At 46.6% G+C, this 20,919-nt stretch overlaps 1 protein-coding gene and 1 non-coding gene across 6 annotated transcripts in view; both read left to right on the forward strand.

Annotated features, from left to right (window-relative positions):
* PLXNA3 (plexin A3) overlaps nt 1–20,919 on the forward strand; it is an 84,523-nt gene that overhangs the window by 54,535 nt on the left and 9,069 nt on the right. For 4 of the 5 annotated variants that reach the window (XM_069942727.1, XM_069942728.1, XM_069942726.1 and 1 more), the window contains 15 exons: nt 2,015–2,138; nt 2,221–2,374; nt 4,714–4,813; nt 6,610–6,724; nt 11,192–11,392; nt 13,604–13,700; nt 13,791–13,987; nt 15,570–15,715; nt 17,521–17,641; nt 17,779–17,915; nt 18,018–18,188; nt 18,867–18,960; nt 19,154–19,396; nt 20,027–20,170; nt 20,350–20,584. In XM_069942727.1, coding sequence (XP_069798828.1) covers nt 2,015–2,138; nt 2,221–2,374; nt 4,714–4,813; nt 6,610–6,724; nt 11,192–11,392; nt 13,604–13,700; nt 13,791–13,987; nt 15,570–15,715; nt 17,521–17,641; nt 17,779–17,915; nt 18,018–18,188; nt 18,867–18,960; nt 19,154–19,396; nt 20,027–20,170; nt 20,350–20,584 — 2,279 coding nt within the window. Of the gene's footprint in view, nt 1–2,014; nt 2,139–2,220; nt 2,375–4,713; nt 4,814–6,609; nt 6,725–11,191; nt 11,393–13,603; nt 13,701–13,790; nt 13,988–15,569; nt 15,716–17,520; nt 17,642–17,778; nt 17,916–18,017; nt 18,189–18,866; nt 18,961–19,153; nt 19,397–20,026; nt 20,171–20,349; nt 20,585–20,919 lie in introns of those variants that run through there. The other variant, XM_069942730.1, reaches the window with a different exon arrangement.
* Nucleotides 11,940–12,070, forward strand: LOC138766724 (small nucleolar RNA SNORA35). Its single transcript, XR_011358762.1, has one exon. It is a non-coding gene; the product is annotated as a small nucleolar RNA SNORA35 (small nucleolar RNA).

A 20,919-nucleotide genomic window follows, 5' to 3' on the forward strand; every position in this document is an offset into this window, starting at 1 on the left:
GCTCGTTAACGATCACTAAACGATTTTTTTTTTAGCGAACCATAACACATAACGTGAACGATATATGTAGTGTAACGATTATTTTGCGGTAGTTACATGGTCGTTTAAAACGTTCGCCGGGGTGATCATGACCATACGACACACCTACTTTTTTTTAAACCTTTTTACGAACGACTGAAAGATTTCTAATTTTACGAACCGATTAGCCAATTATCTTTCAAAGACCAACGACTTTTTTTCGACATGCTGAAAAACAATTTTGAACAACAGTATAACGATTTCGCCTTTGTCGTTCGCTTGTTTACACCAATTTCACAAAGCGATTATCGTTAACGAGCGGTCGTTGGAGCGAGTTTATGAACGATAATCGTTCCGTGGAATAGGGCTATTAGGTAAATGGTACGTGTCACAGTAACATCCACTGTACATCCACTGCCATCAGGGGTTTCGGGGGATGGGAGAGGACACTTGGTGTGTACAATGGTCAGATAGGTGGTGGGTGTCACAGTAACATCAACATGATGCCAGGACACAAGCTCTCCAGCAGGAAATTGCCCATCACACTGACCCCGCCATCTTGTCTTCCTCACATAGTGCAGCCTGGTGCCATCTCTTCCCCACTGCACCTGGTCGTCCACATGATTGAGAATGTGATCCATCAGACCAGGCCTATTAGAGCTGCCGAACAATCAGATGCTGGATTACAGGAGTCCTATTGTGTGGGGGAAGGGAGATGCATCTGGCAGTAACATATTAATTTTAGGAGAGATGATTTACAATAGGATATTAGGAGCAGTCTTGTCTGTGCAGGTGTCTCTGAGGGTTGCGCCTAACCGTTGCGTTGCCTAAGGCTCCAAACCGAAACAGTAACATCGGTATCAGGGCAGCGCTGATTATAAGAGAGAAATGTTCACAGATGATGAAAGCGACTCCCGGGAAGGTACACAGCACCTGCAGTGAGAGACGTTGGCTGCGAGAACACGTACACTACAAACCGGCGATACCCAACCCCCAACCTGATGGGTGTTTACTCCATTATTACCACCATACGGGCTAGGAACGATGGCAACTGCAGTAATAGTGAGTGCAGCTCTGGAGTATAATACAGAATGCAACTCAGGATCAGTACAGGACAAGTAATGTATGTACACAGTGACCCCGCCAGCAGAATAGTGAGTGCTGCTCTGGAGTAAAATACAGGATGTAACTCAGGATCAGTAATGTAATGTATGTACACAGTGACATCACCAGCAGAATAGTGAGTGCAGCTCTGGAGTATAATACAGGGGGTAACTCAGGATCAGTACAGGATCAGTAATGTATTGTATGTACACAGTGACCGCACCAGCAGAATAGTGAGTGCAGCTCTGGAGTATAATACAGAATGTAACTCAAGATCAGTACAGGATGCTATACCCCCTGGGAGGAGATCTTTACCTGCCCAGCTTTCTCAGATAATGCTGGTTGTGTAAAGCTCCTGTGATTTCCATTATGCAGTATTGGCGCAGTCACATGTTGTGTGTTACATTCACATGTTCCTCGCTCCGCAGTGCCGTTACATGTTTATTTGAAGACATAATTAGTTTTCTTTTCTCGGCGCGGACTTGTTACTTGAAGGTGTGATATCTGGTGGGATTCTCACGCGGCTGTGTCACATGCAGGTGTGAAGATTGCGTGTTCTCATACAGGTGTGTTTATACGAACACATGACAGGTTAAGTGCGCACAGCAAGAACACTGCAAGATATCTACACCTGACTACAGCGCCATGTGGAGGGGGCACCCCGATTCACCACTTTCTGCAGCACACGTGTTCTAATGAATTAGTATGTTCACCAGTTGCGTTTCAGTATCGCTATTATCACCAGTTCACCATTTATCACCATTGGCGAGAGCCCTGCTTGTGTCAGTGGATTAGAAACCGCACTTCTCACAGTGGTATCCAATCTTGCAGTATCTCAGCTAGTCCTATTGTGGCTATGCCTCTATCATTACAGCTGGATTTTCTTACACAGGTGCTGCCGAGAGAGCGAATGTGAACGAGCGTCTGAGTCACACCGATTCACCAGCGACCTGAGTCAATGTGTCCGCCTGGAGGTCACACCCAATAACGCCTCCGTCAGTGTCCCAGAGCTGCTGGTAAGATGGGATCAGATGCGGCAGAGCTGAGTTTGCTATGTGTGGTAGCGTTTAATCTGATAACTGTGTCTCCTCTCTTCAGCTAAATCTGTCCGTGCAGAACGCCCCGGATCTGTCAGCCGGTGTCACCTGTATGTTTGGTGACTTGGCGGAGACTGAGGCCGCACTGGGAGAAGGAACCATCCAGTGCTCGTCACCTTCACTGCGAGACATTCCTGGGATTACTGGAGGACAAGGTGAGCACCAGATACTAAGCTAGCGCTGCAGACAGAGTACACCTTAAGGCTAGAGATAGATGGCGCGGCACCAGAACATGTATGATTTGTGTCGCACAGCTACTTGAGGGTGCAGCCTGGCAGCCTCGCACAAGTCACATTACAGAAATCAGACACATTGCGAGCAAGAGGCAGTAACACAAGGACTGTGCCGTCAAAGGTGCCCACAACTATTCAGCCAATATCCAGCTGGTTTGGAGTTTTTGTGGTCGCCGTGATGTAGTGTGATAATGCGATATTCAGGTTGTGTGACCAAATTTGCAAATTAAAGGGGTACTCCAGCAAAAATATTTTTCTTTCAAATTAACATGTTTCAGAAAAGTATACAGATTTGTAATTTACTTCTATTTAAAAATCTCGATTCTTCCTGTACTTATCAGCTGCTTTATGTCCTGCAGGAAGTGGTGTGTTCTCTCCAGTCTGACACAGTGCTCTCTGCTGCCACCTCTGTCCATATCAGGAACTGTCCAGAGCAGCAGCAAATCCCCATAGGAAACCTCTCCTGTTCTAGACAGTTCCTGACATGGACAAAGGTGGCAGCAGAGAGCACTGTGTCAGACTGGAGAGAATACACCACTTCCTGCAGGACATACAGCATGGGAAGACTTTTTAAATAGAATTAAATTGCAAATCTATATAACTTTTATAAATTTGTTGATTTGAAAGTAAAGAAAATAGTTTTTCGCCAGAGTACTCCTTTAACTGTAGCCCAAACATAAATCTCGCTCTCCCTAAGGGGCCTATTCTTACACCGACTACCGACGTTTTGAGAAGCAGCATACATTACCTAGCAGGGCTTCTCCTACGCTCCATCTTCCTCCCCGGGTCCCGCGGCGCAACATCAACTCCGGAGCGGTCTGACAGCTCAGTCAGGCCACACCGAAACTGATGCTGCGTCGCGGGACCCGGGGAGGAAGACTGAGCGGAGGAGAAGCCCTGCTAGGTAATGTATGCTGCAAGGGCTGCAAGGACATCAGTAATGATGTCCCTGCAGCCATCGCTCAACAATCATCGGACCGTGAAATAGGCCCTGTAAACGAGCGCCGATCTAGCAGATCGGCGCTCATTTACACTGTTGATCGGGCCCGTGGAATAGGACCTTAAGTGTCTCCCCTCAGTAACTGGAGAGTTCAGCAATAGTTTACCTCAGTCCTTTACCCTTTTCGGCATCTTTGCTTACTGTTAGGGACTGAAAAAAAAATAATTAACCACTATAAAGAGGATAAGTTCATTCGCTGACATTAAGCAGAGATAGAGGAAATCACAAGAATTAAAAGACAAATTATATTAGAAACTTATTATCCAGTGACAAATCATTGAGAATAATGGAGTCTTTGTGGCACTGGCCGGGTCACCCGGTCACCGCCCCAGCCGTACACTTTCCCGTATGGCGCTGTGCGGTTGAGCAGTGCTGAATCATACTCTGCTATTTTATACCAGCTTCACACATTATGCAGTCACTCCGCATTCATCCTGTACTAAACCTCACCCCGCTGTTCCCAAAATAATCTCACACACGTCTTCTCTTCCTCCGTCAATGATGCCGCCGCCCCGCCTTCTCAGTCTGTCCTCATTCACCCTGAAGTTGCCCGCTTTGTCCGGATCTCTTTATGGATCTGCTATGTGTTCTGTATTGTGTCCTCCTCTGTTACGATCAGTTACTGCGGGGTCTCCCCCATAGTGACCGGTCTGGTACATGTACCTAGTGCAGGGCCTGATGGGGCGTCACAGTTGTATCCCTACGTCATACCCTGCCCCCTCAGGCCAGATTCCATTTATTTACTGGGGTGTTCCCATCCTGCTTTCTTATTTTATATATTGCTGGGATTTGTTAACAATTTATGATTGATGGGGGTCCGACCTCCTGAAAAATAAATGTCAGCAGCAGTGGTTCAGAACTGCGACCCCTTTACCGTCTTTCCTTGCACTTGCTGTGCTGGGATGCTAAAAACTGTGAACAGACCGCAGCTCTGAATCATCACTGGGACCCCTTCATTCTCAGGATCAGAGGGGACCCCCACCATCGATTGTCCAGCGATTGACTCTCTTAGCATCGCGATGTGAAACCTTCAGCCCTCCAGCTATTGCACAATTACAATTCCCATCATCCCTGGCTTTGGCTGTCCAAGCATGATGGGAATAATTGTAATTTGAGGGCTAAAGGTTCCCCCATCTCTGTCCTAGTCATACAGCATCACTTTGCTATAGGAGAACCCCTTTAAGTAATATGCACTCCCCAGATTCTCTCTATCCTCTCATCACCATATTCCTCATAGTAATGAATTGTGTCTGTATTACAGGAGCTCTGCACACCGTCCAGCTACACCTGAAGTCTAAGGAGACCGGCCTGAGGTTCGCCAGCACCGACTTTGTCTTCTTCAACTGCAGTGTCCTCCAGTCGTAAGTAATAATAAGTCTGGAGATATCAGGGCCTTTGGTATAGGAAGCATTAGATGTCACACACAGGCTGTCCAGGTCATTGGTATATATCTCATACTAAACGTTTAACGGTAAGGAATTGTATTATATTGCTGGGGTTCTGATCTCCAGTCACCCGATTGAAGGGAATGCTGCCGCCTCATCATAGATTACCAGGCTTAGTGCCATAAATGTCATAGTGGCTGTGCCAGCTCAGTCTTATGTAAGCTAGCTGCAGTACCAGGTACGGCCACTACAAGTTGTAAGGCGCTGTGTCTGGTATACAATGTAGAGGCCGCAGCACCCACCTAAGTGTCGCTGCCCCTTTAATCAGATGATCAGCAGGGGTGCGAGGAGTCAGCCCTCCACCAGTCTGCTATTAGTGGCCTGTCCTGAGACTAGCCTGCTAGATATCACAATCCCGGAAAGCCTCTGTAATCCTCTGTAAGCCGTCTGTCTAATATACTTTGGCTTCTTATTCCTTTTCATTTTCAAGATCTCTACTTGCAGTCAAGGAATGCAGATGTTTCTCACAGCTAAGAGTTTGTTACAGTTGTGTCCATTCTCTGTGACCTGTATAAAGTGTTATTCACACTGCCGTCATGCTTTCTGGTTTTCTACTTGACTGCGTGCTGGGTCATATGATTGACAGCCATGGCACTTGATAGACCCTCTTCGACTTAAAGGGGTTCTCAGGAAATAGCCTCTAATCCTGGGTTACCACAGTCCTATTATGGTGTCCATTATTATAGACACAGTTACTGACCACATACGGTGTATCAGACCAGCGCCCTGACTGCCTCCCCGTGTTTGGGGACTGTCTTGACTCATCCAGATTGCCTGCGCCCGGCGGTGTGGAGTCATGCCGCATCATCAGACGAGAAGCAGGAAAATTTAATTAGGAACAATCTGTGTGCAAAGCAAGTTGTTTTTTTTTCATTTTCTCTTCCTCTCCTCATTCTGTTGCTGAATTGCAAATGGCGCTAAAATCGTATGAAGGTGCTGAAAATAGACTCAGGCGATTAGCATTTTAGATGCTGCAAATGCCAATGCAGTTGAATTCGGAACGAGGGGGATGGGTGGGTCTGGGGTCTTGTTGCAGTTTTCTCATGTTTTTGTCATTGGAGAGTCCATCATACACCTTATACCAGGGAATGGGGAACCTGCAGCCCTCCAGGTGTGGCAAAACTACATTTCCCATCATGCCAGGACAGACAAAGATAAAGTTTTGGCTGTCCAGGCATGATGGGAACTGTAGTTTTGTAACAGCTGGATTGCTGCAGGTTCTCCACCCCTGCCCTATACAGCGGGTTCGGTAAGGTACATGGGCACCTTTAAGAGGCTAAAGGGACCTAGATATTTCTACCAAACCTTATCACATGATCAGGATGCTGCTCTGTCCCCCTCGCTTTACACTGCAGCCCTGCTTGTTATAATTCCTTAATGGGGTTGACCGGCCAGCATGAAAAGGTGGGGGGAACGTAATAAGGAAGTTCTACTTACCTGCCTGGGGCGGGACAATGCTTCGGTCACTGACTGGCTAACTGGGCAATCCATTAGCCAGGTAGGGCACTGTCCCCCAGGTTGTGACAACAATGGACTGGGGGGGGGGGGAGGCGATTAGTTCCAGCAGCGATATAGGTGCCTGTGATGGAACGCTGCGGATTCATGGTAAGTATAGCCTGCAGCCAAATTTTCATTTTGGCAGAAGTACCTCTTTAAGGATATAGTGGTAGAATATAGTGCAGACTTATTCATGGATTCCCCATCTCTTGCAGGTGCCTGTCTTGTGTGAGCAGCCCGTACCCCTGTCACTGGTGCAAATACCGCCACATCTGTACTCACAATGCGGATGAATGCTTCTTCTTGGAAGGAAGAGTCAACAGCACCGAGGTACGTACCAGTGTGGATGCCAGGTCTCTGGGTTGGGGTTGTGCTCTGTATATAGTAAGGCGCACACAGTCCCCTCCCATCCTCCATATAGCATAATGGATATAACAGCCTGCAATTCTCAGATTGTTATTAGTGATAAAGACTCTTACTCCCCCTTTCCCCCGTTCCCCCCACCCTGGTATACCTTGTCAGCAATTTCCAGTGCCAAGCTCTGGTGTTAGTGAGCGAGCGCGAGATTCACACAGTGCAAAGTGTCAGGGGCGGAGGGGCGATGTGTCTAATCAGGAGCGCCTGACTCCCCGCTTCCTCACACCTCAGGAAGGGTGTCAATCGCTCCTGAACAATGCTATATACAGTGCATACCATGTATATATAGAAGCCAGCACAAGAAATCCACGTTCTGCCAACTCTCTCTCCGGTATGCCGGCAAATGTAGAGGGAGGAGGAGGGGTGTGAGGAGAGGAGCGCAGAGAAGGGTTTAACACTGCACTTCATTTACAGACTATATCAGAAAGCTGGGTGACAACCAGGGTTACAGTACAGCTCACTTTCGTATTGTCACCTAGCTTTCCTAGGACCCTGCAGTTTGCTAGTTATATCCCATTCAGGGAAAGTATTTTACTGGTGTTCTCTTGGGCGCCCAGGGAAAGATGCGAGTGATGTAGCCACCTAACTTTCCTAGACTTCCGCATTGCCGCAATCCTTAAATCTTGCAGTCTTACTCTATTACATTACAGCTTCAATTGATGTTGTCACCCAGCTTTCCTATACTCCTGCATTCCTCATTACATATCATTGAGGGAAAGCTGGGCAGCCATCAGGATAACACTACAGTGCTCACTCTTGTCACATAGCTTTCCTAGGCTCCTGCATGGCAGCATATTCTTTTTATGGAGAGTTGGGTGACAACCAGCATTACATTATAGCTCCCATTGGTGTTGTCACTTAGCTTTCCTTGCTCCCTGCAAGGTTGGGTTTTCTAGTTATATCCCATTCAGGGAAGGTTGGGTGACAACCAGCTTACACAACCTATCCTTCCGAGGCTTCTAGATTCATATAGATGTTCTAGTCTAGTAAAGCTGGGTGTATTACATTGCAGCCATGGGTGTTGTCACCTAGCTTTCTTAGGCCCCTGCATGGTAGGATTGTCTGATAAAATTCCTTGGGTGACAACCAGTAATACAATACACTAAGTTTCCAATGCCAGGAAAGCTGGGTGCCGTTCAGTATTAAATGACTCCCATGGCTGTTGCTGCCTTACCTTCCTAGACTCCTGCACACTCTTGCACTCTGTTCTGGAGTATGGGAAAGCTGGGTGATACAACCCCCAATAGGACGATAATGTTAGCCATCTTTCCCAATAACAAATTTAGTTAAAATAACGATTAAAAAAAGTTCACATAAGTGATTCAGAGCCGATAACGGAGAACAATAAGTGATGTCAAGTAAAGACGCACAGCGGGGGACTCCTTTATATCAAACGTGCGTGCACTAGAGGGTTAATCTGGCAGGATGCACACAGACGCACATCTGATCCATGTTTGTGTACATCCCTTCCCCATAGTGAGAGATAGATTTGCATATACACAGCCCTAGCCTAGATCTAACCCATGTAGATTGGCTCGGAGTAGCAGAAGAGAGGACGTGTTTCCATGGTAACAGGATCCTTCCTGAGCATCTAGCCGTAAGTAGGTAGGAGGCACGCGGCCCCTCATCATTCTCTGCCTATCTCCTGGGGGCTTCAGGAGGGGGGGGGAGGAAGCATCTGAAATCACTTACATGTATGAATGCAACAATGTAGCCGTAATATGGTTATTACAACGTGTGATGGGAGATCGTTGCTCCGATATGTCCGGAGGCCTGCTAGTCGGGGGAGGGGGGGGCTCTGGCTCATCCGCTGCTCTGCGGGGGGCCACCGCTGCTGACCGTACATTTTCACTGTAAATGGAGGTCAGGCTGCACTAAGAATAAAGAGATCTCAGCGTGTCGGGGGTTAATGGAGCGTGCGTAAAATGGAGAAATTAATGTGATGATTATACTGTTGTGTTGAAAGCGCGCTCGGCTGTATCTCACGTGTACTGTGCATGGATGGCCGCCTCTGTGTCACAGCGGACGGGAGGTGTTGTGTCTGGGTCACAACTACTTCTTCACTAAATTCTTTACAAAATATGTATCAATGGCGGTGTGCCTGACCTGTGACCCTTCAGCTTCTGCAAAACTACAACTCCCTTCATGTCCTGGTAGCCTTTATCTAAAGCTCAGATTCCTTGAAGTCAGTGGTCTCCAGCTTGTAGCCCTCCAGCTGTTGTAAAACCACAATTGCCCAGGCATGCTGGAAGTTGTAGTTTTGCAACAGCTGGAGGGCTACAAGTTGGAGACTAGCACCTTAGGGGATCAGATGTTGCAAAGCTGCAACTCCCATCATGCAGGGACAGCCATAATATTGCTACATGGCTCAACAGCTTTTACAACACTACAACTCCCATCATGCAGGGACAGCCATAATATTGCTACACGGCTCCCCAGCTTTTACAACACTTATTATTATTATTATTTATTTATAAAGCGCACTTAATTCCAGAGCGCTATACAGGCGACAAGGGTAACAAACAAGAACATTACAAGATCAAAACACATTACATGAAGGTAGATGGCAGACTGATACATGGGGAAGAGGACCCTGCCCGCGAGGGCTTAACACTACAACTCCCATCATGCAGGGACAGCCATAATATTGCTACACGGCTCCCCAGCTTTTACAACACTACAACTCCCCATCATGCAGGGACAGCCATAATATTGCTACACGGCTCCCCAGCTTTTACAACACTACAACTCCCATCGTGCAGGGACAGCCATAATATTGCTACATGGCTCCCCAGCTTTTACAACACTACAACTCCCATCATGCAGGGACAGCAGTAATATTTCTACATGGCTCCCCAGCTTTTACAACACTACAAATCCCATCATGCAGGGACAGCCATAATATTGCTACACGGCTCCCCAGCTTTTACAACACTACAACTCCCCATCATGCAGGGACAGCCATAATATTGCTACACGGCTCCCCAGCTTTTACAACACTACAACTCCCCATCATGCAGGGACAGCCATAATATTGCTACACGGCTCCCCAGCTTTTACAACACTACAACTCCCATCGTGCAGGGACAGCCATAATATTGCTACACGGCTCCCCAGCTTTTACAACACTACAACTCCCATCGTGCAGGGACAGCCATAATATTGCCACACGGCTCCCCAGCTTCTACAACACTACAACTCCCATCGTGCAGGGACAGCCATAATATTGCTACATGGCTCCACAGCTTTTACAACACTACAACTCCCATCGTGCAGGGACAGCAGTAATATTTCTACATGGCTCCCCAGCTTTTACAACACTACAACTCCTATCATGCAGGGACAGCCATAATATTGCTACATGGCTTCCCAGCTTTTACAACACTACAACTCCCATCATGCAGGGACAGCTATAATATTGCTACGTGACTTCCCATGTGTTACAACACTACAACTCCCATCATGCAGTTTGTTGGCATTGCTTCCCAACCAGCAGCTCTCCATCTGTTGCAAAACTACAACTCAAGTCGAGCCCTGAAACATTTTGGCTGTCATAGCATGGTTGGAGTTGGAGTTCAGCCACAGCTGGAGAAGCTGACCCTTGGTGAAATCCTTGAGCAGGTAAATGATGGGGGATGGGATCTTCCTCCTGAAGCCTCCTCTTCCCTCCCCCACCTTTATACTAAGTGGGGGGGGGGCTTCAATCAGGAAGAGAATGTCTCCTACTTTTTGCCATATTGATTGTAATTCCGCTCATTCTGAATCTCCGCCATAAATATGCCCTTCACGTTTATGTGCTGCCATGATAAGTGGCAACAACCTCAGATTTACACGGAAACCCTTTTTTCAGCCCATAAAACCTAAAAGCAGGGAGCGGCAGATATGCTCCATTTTTGTGATTTATTCCAGTGACATCATAGCTGTCCTCTCCATGTCCTCCCTGAGACCAGAGCCAGATCTGACCCTTACTTTATGGGATATATGTCCTCATTTACTATAAGGGGAGGACAATGGGGCCTTTGACACTTGGAGTGCACCTAGGTCACCTATCCATCTGGTGCCCTGCTGTCTTCAGCTTCTAGAACAGGGATAGGGAACCTTCGGCTCTCCAGCTGGTGCCAAACCGCAATTCCCATCATGCCTGGACAGCCAAAGCTAAAGCTTTGACTGTCCAGGCATGATGGAAATTGTAGTTATGTAACAGCTAGAGGGCTAAAGGTTCCCCATCCCAGGTATAGAACAACATTATAAGAGAAGCAAACACATGAGCCTCTTCCCAGCCTGACGCCAGGTAGCAATAGAGTGCTTTCACCCAAACTGCATATTGAGACTGGAGATGATATCATGTTATTGTTGTTCTTACCTTTATCCGTCTTGCAGGGGTGTCCAGAGATCATCCCCACCGGCGAGATCCTGATACCAGTCGGCGTGGTGCAGCCAATCACTCTGAAAGCCAAGAATCTCCCGCAGCCGCAGTCCGGCCAGAAGAACTATGAGTGCATCTTCAACATCGAGGGCAAGGTTCAGCGCGTTCCTGCTGTCCGCTTCAACAGCAGCAGCGTGCAGTGTCAGAACACCTCCGTAAGTACACACTACATAGCTGCTGTTCAGGACTCTGGGAAGGCTGGCTGTAATGGTGGTTTTCACACAGCTTTCTCAGAGTCAGACACAACATAGTAAGGCCTGATTAGAATTTTAAGGAATTTACAATGAGTAAAGTAAAGAGCACCTAGAGTTGGGTTCATGTATGTCCAGTGATCTGGCATAGAATCATTGCATATAGCTGGGTCATCCATAGCTCTGGTGCTGTGTCATGTTACGGTCAGATTCACATAAGCATTATACAGGTTCATCTTCAGCCCATATTATTGCTGCAAGCCCCCAAACATGGGTCTGCAGACTGAAACTGACAACTTTAGATCATTAGACCTGTAGTGAGGCCAGGAGGTAATAATACAGGCACATAAAGCTAACCTTATAGGGTGTCAGATGGGGACACTGGGTGCAGTGCATCGCAGGTTGTTGCATTCAGATAACGGGACCTGTCTGAATCCAAGTGGACACTGCACAATAATTGAAGGGGTATTCCCACTTTATCCCCTACCTATCTCTATTAGAATGGAGTGGTCCGCACTGCCGAGTGCCTCCTGGCTTCTCTTGTGGCCCTGGGGGCTCCATCTCCAGTGCCAGAGTAAACCCCTTTCTGCAGAATGGCCCGGCTCTGCTGTGACCCATTCATTCCAAAGGTTGGAAACAAATCCCCCATCCTACAAAAAAAAATAATAGTGGTTCATGCTCCTCACACTCTCTATGGGGTCCCAGCAGTTAAACACCCTACAATCAATTAGCTATCCCTTATCACTATATCCCTTTAATGCCTAAATAAAATTTGACCCCAAACAATGTATCACCTTAGGTAATGGTTTCCAACCTGCAGCGCTCCAGCTGTTGTAAAACTAGAACACTCAGCATGCTGGGAATTCTTGCTTTGCTACAACTGAAGAGCGAAATGTTGGAGACCACTGGCCTAAAGCAATCTACACCGCATACTTTAGCAAGTGGACGTCTGAGGATGTGTTCAGACGTGGCAGAATTTGGCACAAAATTTTACTGCACGGGACAAATAAGTGCATCTTCATAATAATTAATAATAATATTTATTTGTATAGCGCCAACAGATTCCGCAGCACTTAATTCCCGCAGCACCTTGAATTTTAAGGTTCAAAGCTTGTTTATTCTGCTGCGCAGAAGTGTGGATTTCACCCCATCAGTGTATAGGGGTATAATACAACCCACAGATCTCTGAAGAAAAACCTCTGAACATGTCCACTATTTGTTTTATTGGAGTCACTGCTTGCCTTCCTCCACCGCTCCACTGCTGGAAGTACTCCAGGCAAAGGCGCTATATGACTTCATTGTACTATAATAATTGCATTCAGTGACACCAGATACTCCATAACTGTGACTACAGCTATGCACATGTTGCTTTTCCTGACCCCAGTGCCCTTATGAATGGTTGACAGCCATAGGATGTCTTGTTCTGCAGCTCCACCCATTTGCAAAGCATGGGGTGGCATGTATGTATCTATGTAACTATAGCCTGAATGACACCGGGAAGGAGCCGGGTCTGAGCATTTCCCTTCCCCCTCCACAGATTAATTGACTTTTCATTCTTACGTGTGACCAGTTAATACTAAACCGCAGCCAAGCATCCTCTTTAGCTGTCCATTATGCAGCGTACGAGGGGTTAATCCCGCCATCCCCAGCTTGATGGCAAATGGGGTGTGGTTATATTTTGAATGAGGAAGGAGATGCTGAAGGTTGCTAGGGGACAGAGCTCTTCTGTTACTATAGAAACAGGAGGGGACCGTAAGAGCCTTTCATCTCTCCACCTCGTCCTGCATCCTCCTTTGTTACGCTGAGCCCCTGCCACCCTGCGTGACCCCCAGCACCTTATATATCATGCCTGCATCCTGCACGGGTGCCATCGATTCACCAGACCATGTACACATTTACTATCCCCTTCCACATGTTTGACATCTCTCTCTAAAGTGCAGAATATTTGCTTACAGTCACACCATAAGCGACATCACAGAAAATTTTACATTACCCTTAGATATCAGAACCATTCAGCGTCCCTGGTGACAACCATGATTCAGATGATTATATATATATATATATATATATATATATATATATATATGACATTGGTCCTCTGTATGGGGATATACATAGTCATGTTTGCACATTCACATATTATCCAGAGTCCTAACCCCACATTCTCTCCGGCAGTATACATATGAAGGGAATGAATTCGGGGACCTGTCCATTGACTTTTCCATCGTGTGGGATGGACATTTTTACATTGACAAACCAGCATCCTTCAAAGGTAAAAGAAGTAGTCACCATTCCCTCTATACTACATATCAGCTGTCATATATTTAGCCTCCTAAAAGTGTGTTTTCATTACCCCCCACAGCTCTGCTTTACAAGTGTCCGGCTCAGCGGGATAGCTGCGGCCTATGTCTGAAGGCAGATCCACGATTCGAGTGCGGCTGGTGCGTGTCGGAAGGAAAGTGCCTGCTGCGACAGTATTGCTCCAACCTCAAGACCAACTGGATGCATCTCAGCCTCAAAGGTCAAAGGACGCGCTGTACAAACCCCCAGATCTATGAGGTAAGGCCCCTGGTGAAATCAAGCTGACCATAAATAATATTGTTCAAGCTGTGGCTCACCAGCTGTTGCAAAATTACAACTCCCATCATGTCCTGACAGCCACAGAGCAATGTTCTTCAATCTGTGGCCCTCAAACTGTTGCAAAACTACAGCTCCCATGCCTGGACCCACGTCCAGACTGGGGCAGGAACTCAGCTCTGGCATTTCAGAGCACACAGGCCCACTTGCTTTAGGGCGCTCGCCCGGGCCTTCGGGACAGTTGTCCTGGATTCCTGGAACGTTGAACAGTCCAACACTGGCCCTCCGAAGGCCAATCCCGCATTCCTCCTGGCCTTGTGACTCCTCCCTACTGTAGGGGGAGGGAGTCACTATGCCAGGGTAAAGATGTGTCCGGCCCAAAATGCCAGATGGCCAGTCTGGCCCTGTCTGGACCAAATGTTGGAAATTGTAGTTTTCTATCAGCTTGAGAGCCACAAATTGGAGAATACTGTTTAGATTGTTATTATGCTCTGTTGGATGGATCTGTTTTCTCTCAGGATGTGTGGCAAGGGCTGTGATCATAGTGTTTATCGCTATCTGGACAGTACATATGAACAACATTCCCAGAAGGGAAATTGTTCCTGGGAGAAATATCCATTTGTGATTGGAGCCTTCATTGGCTCTTACTCTGTCCGCCTTGGTGCATGTATTTTGTACTCTTTTATTATTGAGTTCATCTAACTCTTGTCTTACATATTAGATGGTTGTTGATTGTACAACTGTTTGGCGGACCCCAGATTGTACGCATTAAAGGGGAATTCCAGCTAAATTTATATATATATATTTAAAATTATATATATATAATTTTCTTTTTCTCCCAAATCAACTAATCAAAACAAAACTCCAGTCCTCCAGTATTATGAAGTGGTGTATTCTTTCCAGTTTGGCATAGTGCTTTCTGCTGCCACCTCTGTCCATGAGCAGGAGAAGTTTTCTATGGGGGTTTGCTGCTGCTCTGGACAGTTCCTGATATGGACAGAGGTAGCAACAGAGAGCGCTGTGTCACACTGGAAAAAGTACACCACTTCCGACATACAGGTCAAATATTATAAATATATATATATTTTATATACAGTGGTGCCTTGGATTACAAGCATAATTGGTTCCGGGACTGCGCTTGTAATCCAAATCCACTCTTAAACCAGCCTGAAGTGGATCTTCCATGATTTGGAAGGTGAGGGAGACTTCCATGGTCGGAGTATAGTGCTGTAGACCACCTTGTGCAGTCCATGCCCCTCCTCCACTCGTGCTCCCACCTAGTACAGGGAGCTCCTAAACCAAGTCACAATTTTTAAAAACTGTGAGCTCTTAAACCAAAATGCTCTTAAACCAATGTACCACTGTATATATAATTTTTTTTTTCTTCTGCGTGAGTTCCCCTTTAATGCGTACGATTTAGGGTCGGACACCAGTTGATTTGAAAGGGGGGGGGAAATCTCACCGGAGTTCCCCTTTAAGCTCCCTGTTATAGATTAGACTCTTACCAGATACTTTTCTGCTTCCATATTCTTCCTCCTGTTAATTGAAAAATCTTCTCATATAGATCTATCCAATTACTGGTCCCAGAGAAGGAGGGACAAGAGTGACCATCACTGGGGCCAACCTCGGCCTATCTTCCAGAGAGGTGTGGGTGCAAGTAGCCGGGGTTCAGTGCTCATCCGTCCCCTCACAGTACATCAGTGCTGAAAGGTATGTCTTGCTGACTATATCCAAAATGACCTTTTTTTTTCCCCCTTCTCCCCCTCCAGTATTAGTGCATGGGTAACCATAAGAGTCTGCAGCCAAAACCTCTCCCCATTATTCTGTATACAGTAGCCCTCCTTTAGATGAATATGGATAGTCATAGAGAACACGGATCCTCTTTTTTCTGCTATATTTCAGTCTCTTCTTAGCCCAAATTCTACAGATGGTAAATGTCCATGTTCTCCTGTATATTGTCTGGATAATACCACATACTACTAGATCTGCGTTGTAATCCCGCTGCTTGAGGAATACCATCTCCCAGATGCAGCGGGAGACATCGCATTAATAGAGGTCTGGATGGAGTCTCCAATATTTAATAGAAATGAAAAAGTCATAGACTCCTAGGCTGCCCCATGATTGACCTTCATATCGCCATCGCCTGTACGCCGCCAGCACCTGACGATGTGACACCAGGGTCTCCTCTAATCCATTTGCTCCCCCTCCCCGGGAGGAGGAGGAGGGAGGACAGGCCTGTGTTTAATGAACGCCATGAACGATCTCGCTCTCCCAAACTCAGTAAGAAGCAATTAAGAGGTAATGCACTCGCCATGAATCACCCGCGCGCTCTCCACCCTCAGCTGCGCCAGGAAGTTCCAGCACAAATTGCGACTCGATGAATAGTTACAGGATGATGGATGGCCAATATCCCGGTCGCTTTCCTAATTAAATTGCCATCCAGAGTGGCTGTGTACACCTGGTGTGACTCCCCCACATTACTTATCGGGAAGGATCCCCGCACGTGCCGACGCTCTCTATGCAGCCCTTCACATTGGGGACTTATTGAATAACACTTTCCAGAGCAGACAGGGTAATGAGCCACTTCCCTTTCCTTTGTTTATTGTACGGCACACACTTCCTCCATAGTCAGGTTACCAGAAGTATCTATAGCAAGTAGTATAGATTGATCAGCCATAACATTAATACCTAATATAGCGTAGATTCACCCAAACTCCGTATCCATGTGATGTCCTCCCACAATCTCCCAACTCCATAGCCCTGTTAACGCCCCATGTGGTATCAGCAGCAGATCCATCCTGCCTCCATGGATGGGACTTCACAGATGATCAATCACATTGAGACATGGGAAATTTGGATCACTTTGTCTTGAACAATGTCTGCAGTGTGGTTCCTGGGGCAGTACCCCCTGGCATTAGGGGTCCGGCTGCCATCAAGGGGGGCCTTGGTGTGTCCAATGGTAAGATAGGTGGTAGATGTCACAGTAACATCCACATGATGCCAGGACACAAGCTCTCCAGCAGGACATTACCCATCACACTGACTCCGCCATCTTGTCTTCTTCCCATAGTGCCTTCTGGTGACATCTCTGCAGGTATGTTAGGCACACGCACCCGTCCGTCCACACGATGGAGAATGTGATCCATCAGACTATGCTACCTTAGTCCATCGCTCCATGCTTTATAGCTTATTGTAGACATATTTGGAGGTGGACAGGGGCCACATGGACGCTCTGGTCTGCAGCTACACAGAGGGTGGAAACTTGTTTCCCACCTGTCGTGTCGCACCCTGCGATAGAGACCTGGAGTTTGTACACTACCAGCGACACGCTGCGTGCGGCTGCACAATGCACATCCTGCTGCCTTTTCTGGGCCTTACACCTGTATCCTGCTCTCATTCTGACGATGCTATATGTATTCTATGTACAGCTTCTGATAGATGTGTTGTGACCATACCTTCCTGCATGATCCCACTTGTTACCAGATCTAAAGTGATGTTCTTTCTCCCTTTAACAGGATAGTGTGTGAGATGGAGGAGTTGCTTGTTCCTAAACCTCCCCCTGGTGTGGTTGAGTTGTGTATCGGAGACTGCAGCTCTGAGTACAGGACCCACTCCGAGCAGCGCTATACCTTTGTGGTAAGGTCTCAGTACCTCTCATAGCCATTGTAAACATTCCCTGCAGCCATGCCTGGATCCATAGATGTCTGTCTTGTAAACAGCTGTCACATGCTATCGGCCGACCTGTCTTTTTACTTTTCATGTTTTCTTCTTAGACTCCAACTTTTCATGGCGTGAGCCCCAAGCGCGGCCCAGCCTCCGGGGGAACTCGGCTCACTATCAGTGGTGTAAATCTGGATGCCGGGAGCTACGTGTCCGTTCTCATCAAAGACTCTGAGTGCAGATTTGTCAAGTAGGTTTTTATTAAATTTTATAGTAAAAAAAGTATTTGCCTTTTTTAGAAAATTTTTTTAGTTCTGTCCTACAACACATTAACATCTGCTTTGTTTAACAGGAGGAATGTGCATGAAATTGTCTGCATCTCACCAGCATCATCTCAGGGCCCCAGCCCGGCAGCCATCACACTGAGGATAGATAAGGCCAGCATATGGAACAGCGATGTGATATACACGTACACCGAGGATCCCAGCATCACTCGCCTGGAACCTGCATGGAGTATTTTTAAGTACGTTCCTCATAGCTTTGCCTTATTGTGCCAGCAGGGTGGGTGTCCACATTTGGCAAAGCCAAATGGATGCCAGGGCCCACTGATATTCGCTTAGTACATAGGCAGCCATGCTCCCCCTCCTTAATCTATTACCACACCTCCATCTAAAGCAGGGATGGGGAACCTTCAACCCTCAAGCTGTTGCAAAACTACAATTCTCATCATGCCTGGAAAGCTTTTGGCCTTTGGCTGTCCAGGCATGATGGGAATTATAGTTTTGCAACAGCTTTAGAGCCTGAGGTTCCCCATCGCTGATCTAAAGTGACTGGGGGATCATTTGCCATTCACAACTGCAATACACACATCATGCCCTTTCTAATTCTTCAGTAAAAGATTAGAAGAATTTTAAAAAAGTGGCAACTTTCTTGTAGGCTGCCAGCTTCAAAGGCCGTTCCTTATCTTGGCTCATCCCATCCTCCTTGAGTCAGTAAGAATAGGAGGACAATGGTTTATATGTCAGTAAATTGTGAAGAGATTATCAGTGCAATTCCTTATCAGACATGGCTGCCTGCTATCTCTCCCTGGATGTTACCGCATTATATCTGGTGTTGCGCTGGCTTCTGTTTATCTACGTCGCACACTTCCTTTGTCTGATTAAAGCTCCTGACTTTTCACGTTCTTGTTTTTCCTGGACAGCGGCAGCACCGCCATCACCGTCACCGGGACGCATCTACTGACCATTCAGGAGCCGAAAGTTCGTGCCAAATATTCCGGCATTGAGACCGTCAATGTGAGTACCACCCATCTTAACCGCAACTCTTTCCATTGCACCATGGAGAAATCCATGGCTTTACTATTTCTTTAAGACTGCTAAAGCTACTCCTATATATTAGATAAATGTCGACCATATCCAGCGAACTCGGCCACAATCTTACACCATCAGAATGGTGACAGCTCATTGTCATTTTTCATTTTTTTTTTAGACCTGCCAGATAATGAACGACTCTCTGATGGTCTGTAAGGCCCCTGGTATATACCCCACCAGTGGTGAAATAGTTCCCGATGACGGGATGCCACCGGATGAGTTTGGTTTCGTCTTGGACAACGTCACAAGTCTGCGAACCTTGAACTTCACCCCGTTCACCTATTACCCCAACCCTGTGGTGGAGACATTTGGATCTGGAGGTGTTTTGGAGATCAAGCCAGGGTCACATGTCATCCTAAAGGTGGGTGGTTTAAGAAATCGCTATAAGAATGATGAGGAGAAATATATGAAAGACCAACCTTGCACTGCATTATCTGGCCTTTTTGATTTAGGGATTGTTGATTGTATTGAATTTCCCTTTATTGGATTATTTTGGCCTAATATCAGGTATTCACTTAAAAGGCTATGTCCACTTTTGCAGCTATTTTGCAATAGGTCATTATTAGAGATGAGTGCAGCTGGAGCATGCTCTAGTTCAATCGTTCAGCATTTAAATACTGGTGGCTAAAGAAGTTGGATGCCGCCCTAGAGTGTCCTGTAAAACATGGATACATCCTATGGCTAATGTTTGTATCAGTGTTTTCTAGGACTCCCTAGGGCGGCATCCAACTTCTTGAGCCACCGATATTAAAATGCTGAATGATCGTACTCGAGCTGCACTCCTCTCTATTCCTCCTCTTTATTAAAATATGTTGACGTCTGTAGCATTGGTAGATGGTTATATGGAGGGGTCTGTATTTGACAGTGCATCGAAAATGCTGCACTTATATATTTGTTGCTTTCACAAATTAACCCCTTGTTTTTACACGTAAAATCTTTAGCTAATTCCATGTTCATATGTGAATGACAATCTCCCCCTTTATCTGTTTAGGGAAGAAATTTGCAGCCTGCTGCCCCTGGAGGAGCCAAGCTGAACTACACTGTCCTGATTGGTGATGAGCCGTGTGCACTTACTGTGTCTGATACCCAGCTGCTATGTGATTCCCCCAGCCAGACCGGAGAACATCGGGTCACTGTGAGTACAACTTAGGTTATGCCTTATAGTCAGGGATACAACAGGGTCACCATTCCAGGTTATTGCATTTCTCCATTTGTACACGCAGTACATCGGTTCCTTGTATTCCACACTTTCTTTTTCCACTTCATTGTTGCCACTTTGCAAAACATTCTCAATGCTGTCACAATACTTTATAGATTCTGGTTGGTGGAATGGAGTTCTCCCCCGGAAGTCTTAGGATCTACTCGGACAGTTCACTAACTCTTCCGGCCATCGTGGGGATCGGTGCCGGAGGAGGGCTGCTGCTTTTGGCCATTATCGCCGTCCTCATTGCCTACAAGAGGAAAACAAGAGATGCAGACCGGACACTGAAGAGGCTCCAGATGCAGATGGATAACCTGGAGTCCCGAGTGGCGCTAGAGTGCAAAGAAGGTGAGTGTGAGCGCTAGGGTTTTGTGCATCCTATTGGGATAAGTATTCTGAGAAAGCTGGGTGACAACCGGAATGGTCACTGTCAGGTCATATAGATGATCTTACCTGGACTTCCAAGACTTTTAAACACTAAATCTGTCCAGTTATGTATCTCTGTGTGACTAAGCAGATTTGCCTTTCATGTATCTGGGAAAGCTGGGTATTATAACATTAATATATATATATAATATATTTTTTTTTTCCTTAGTTCTATATGCACACACGCCTTTTCTTGGAATGTAGGGTTGGGGTGTGAGACTGACGGCAGCCGTATTTGCTGTCACCCAGTAGGTATT

Source organism: Dendropsophus ebraccatus, chromosome 10 (genome assembly GCF_027789765.1).
Source record: "Dendropsophus ebraccatus isolate aDenEbr1 chromosome 10, aDenEbr1.pat, whole genome shotgun sequence".
NCBI classification, from domain to species: Eukaryota; Metazoa; Chordata; class Amphibia; order Anura; family Hylidae; genus Dendropsophus; species Dendropsophus ebraccatus.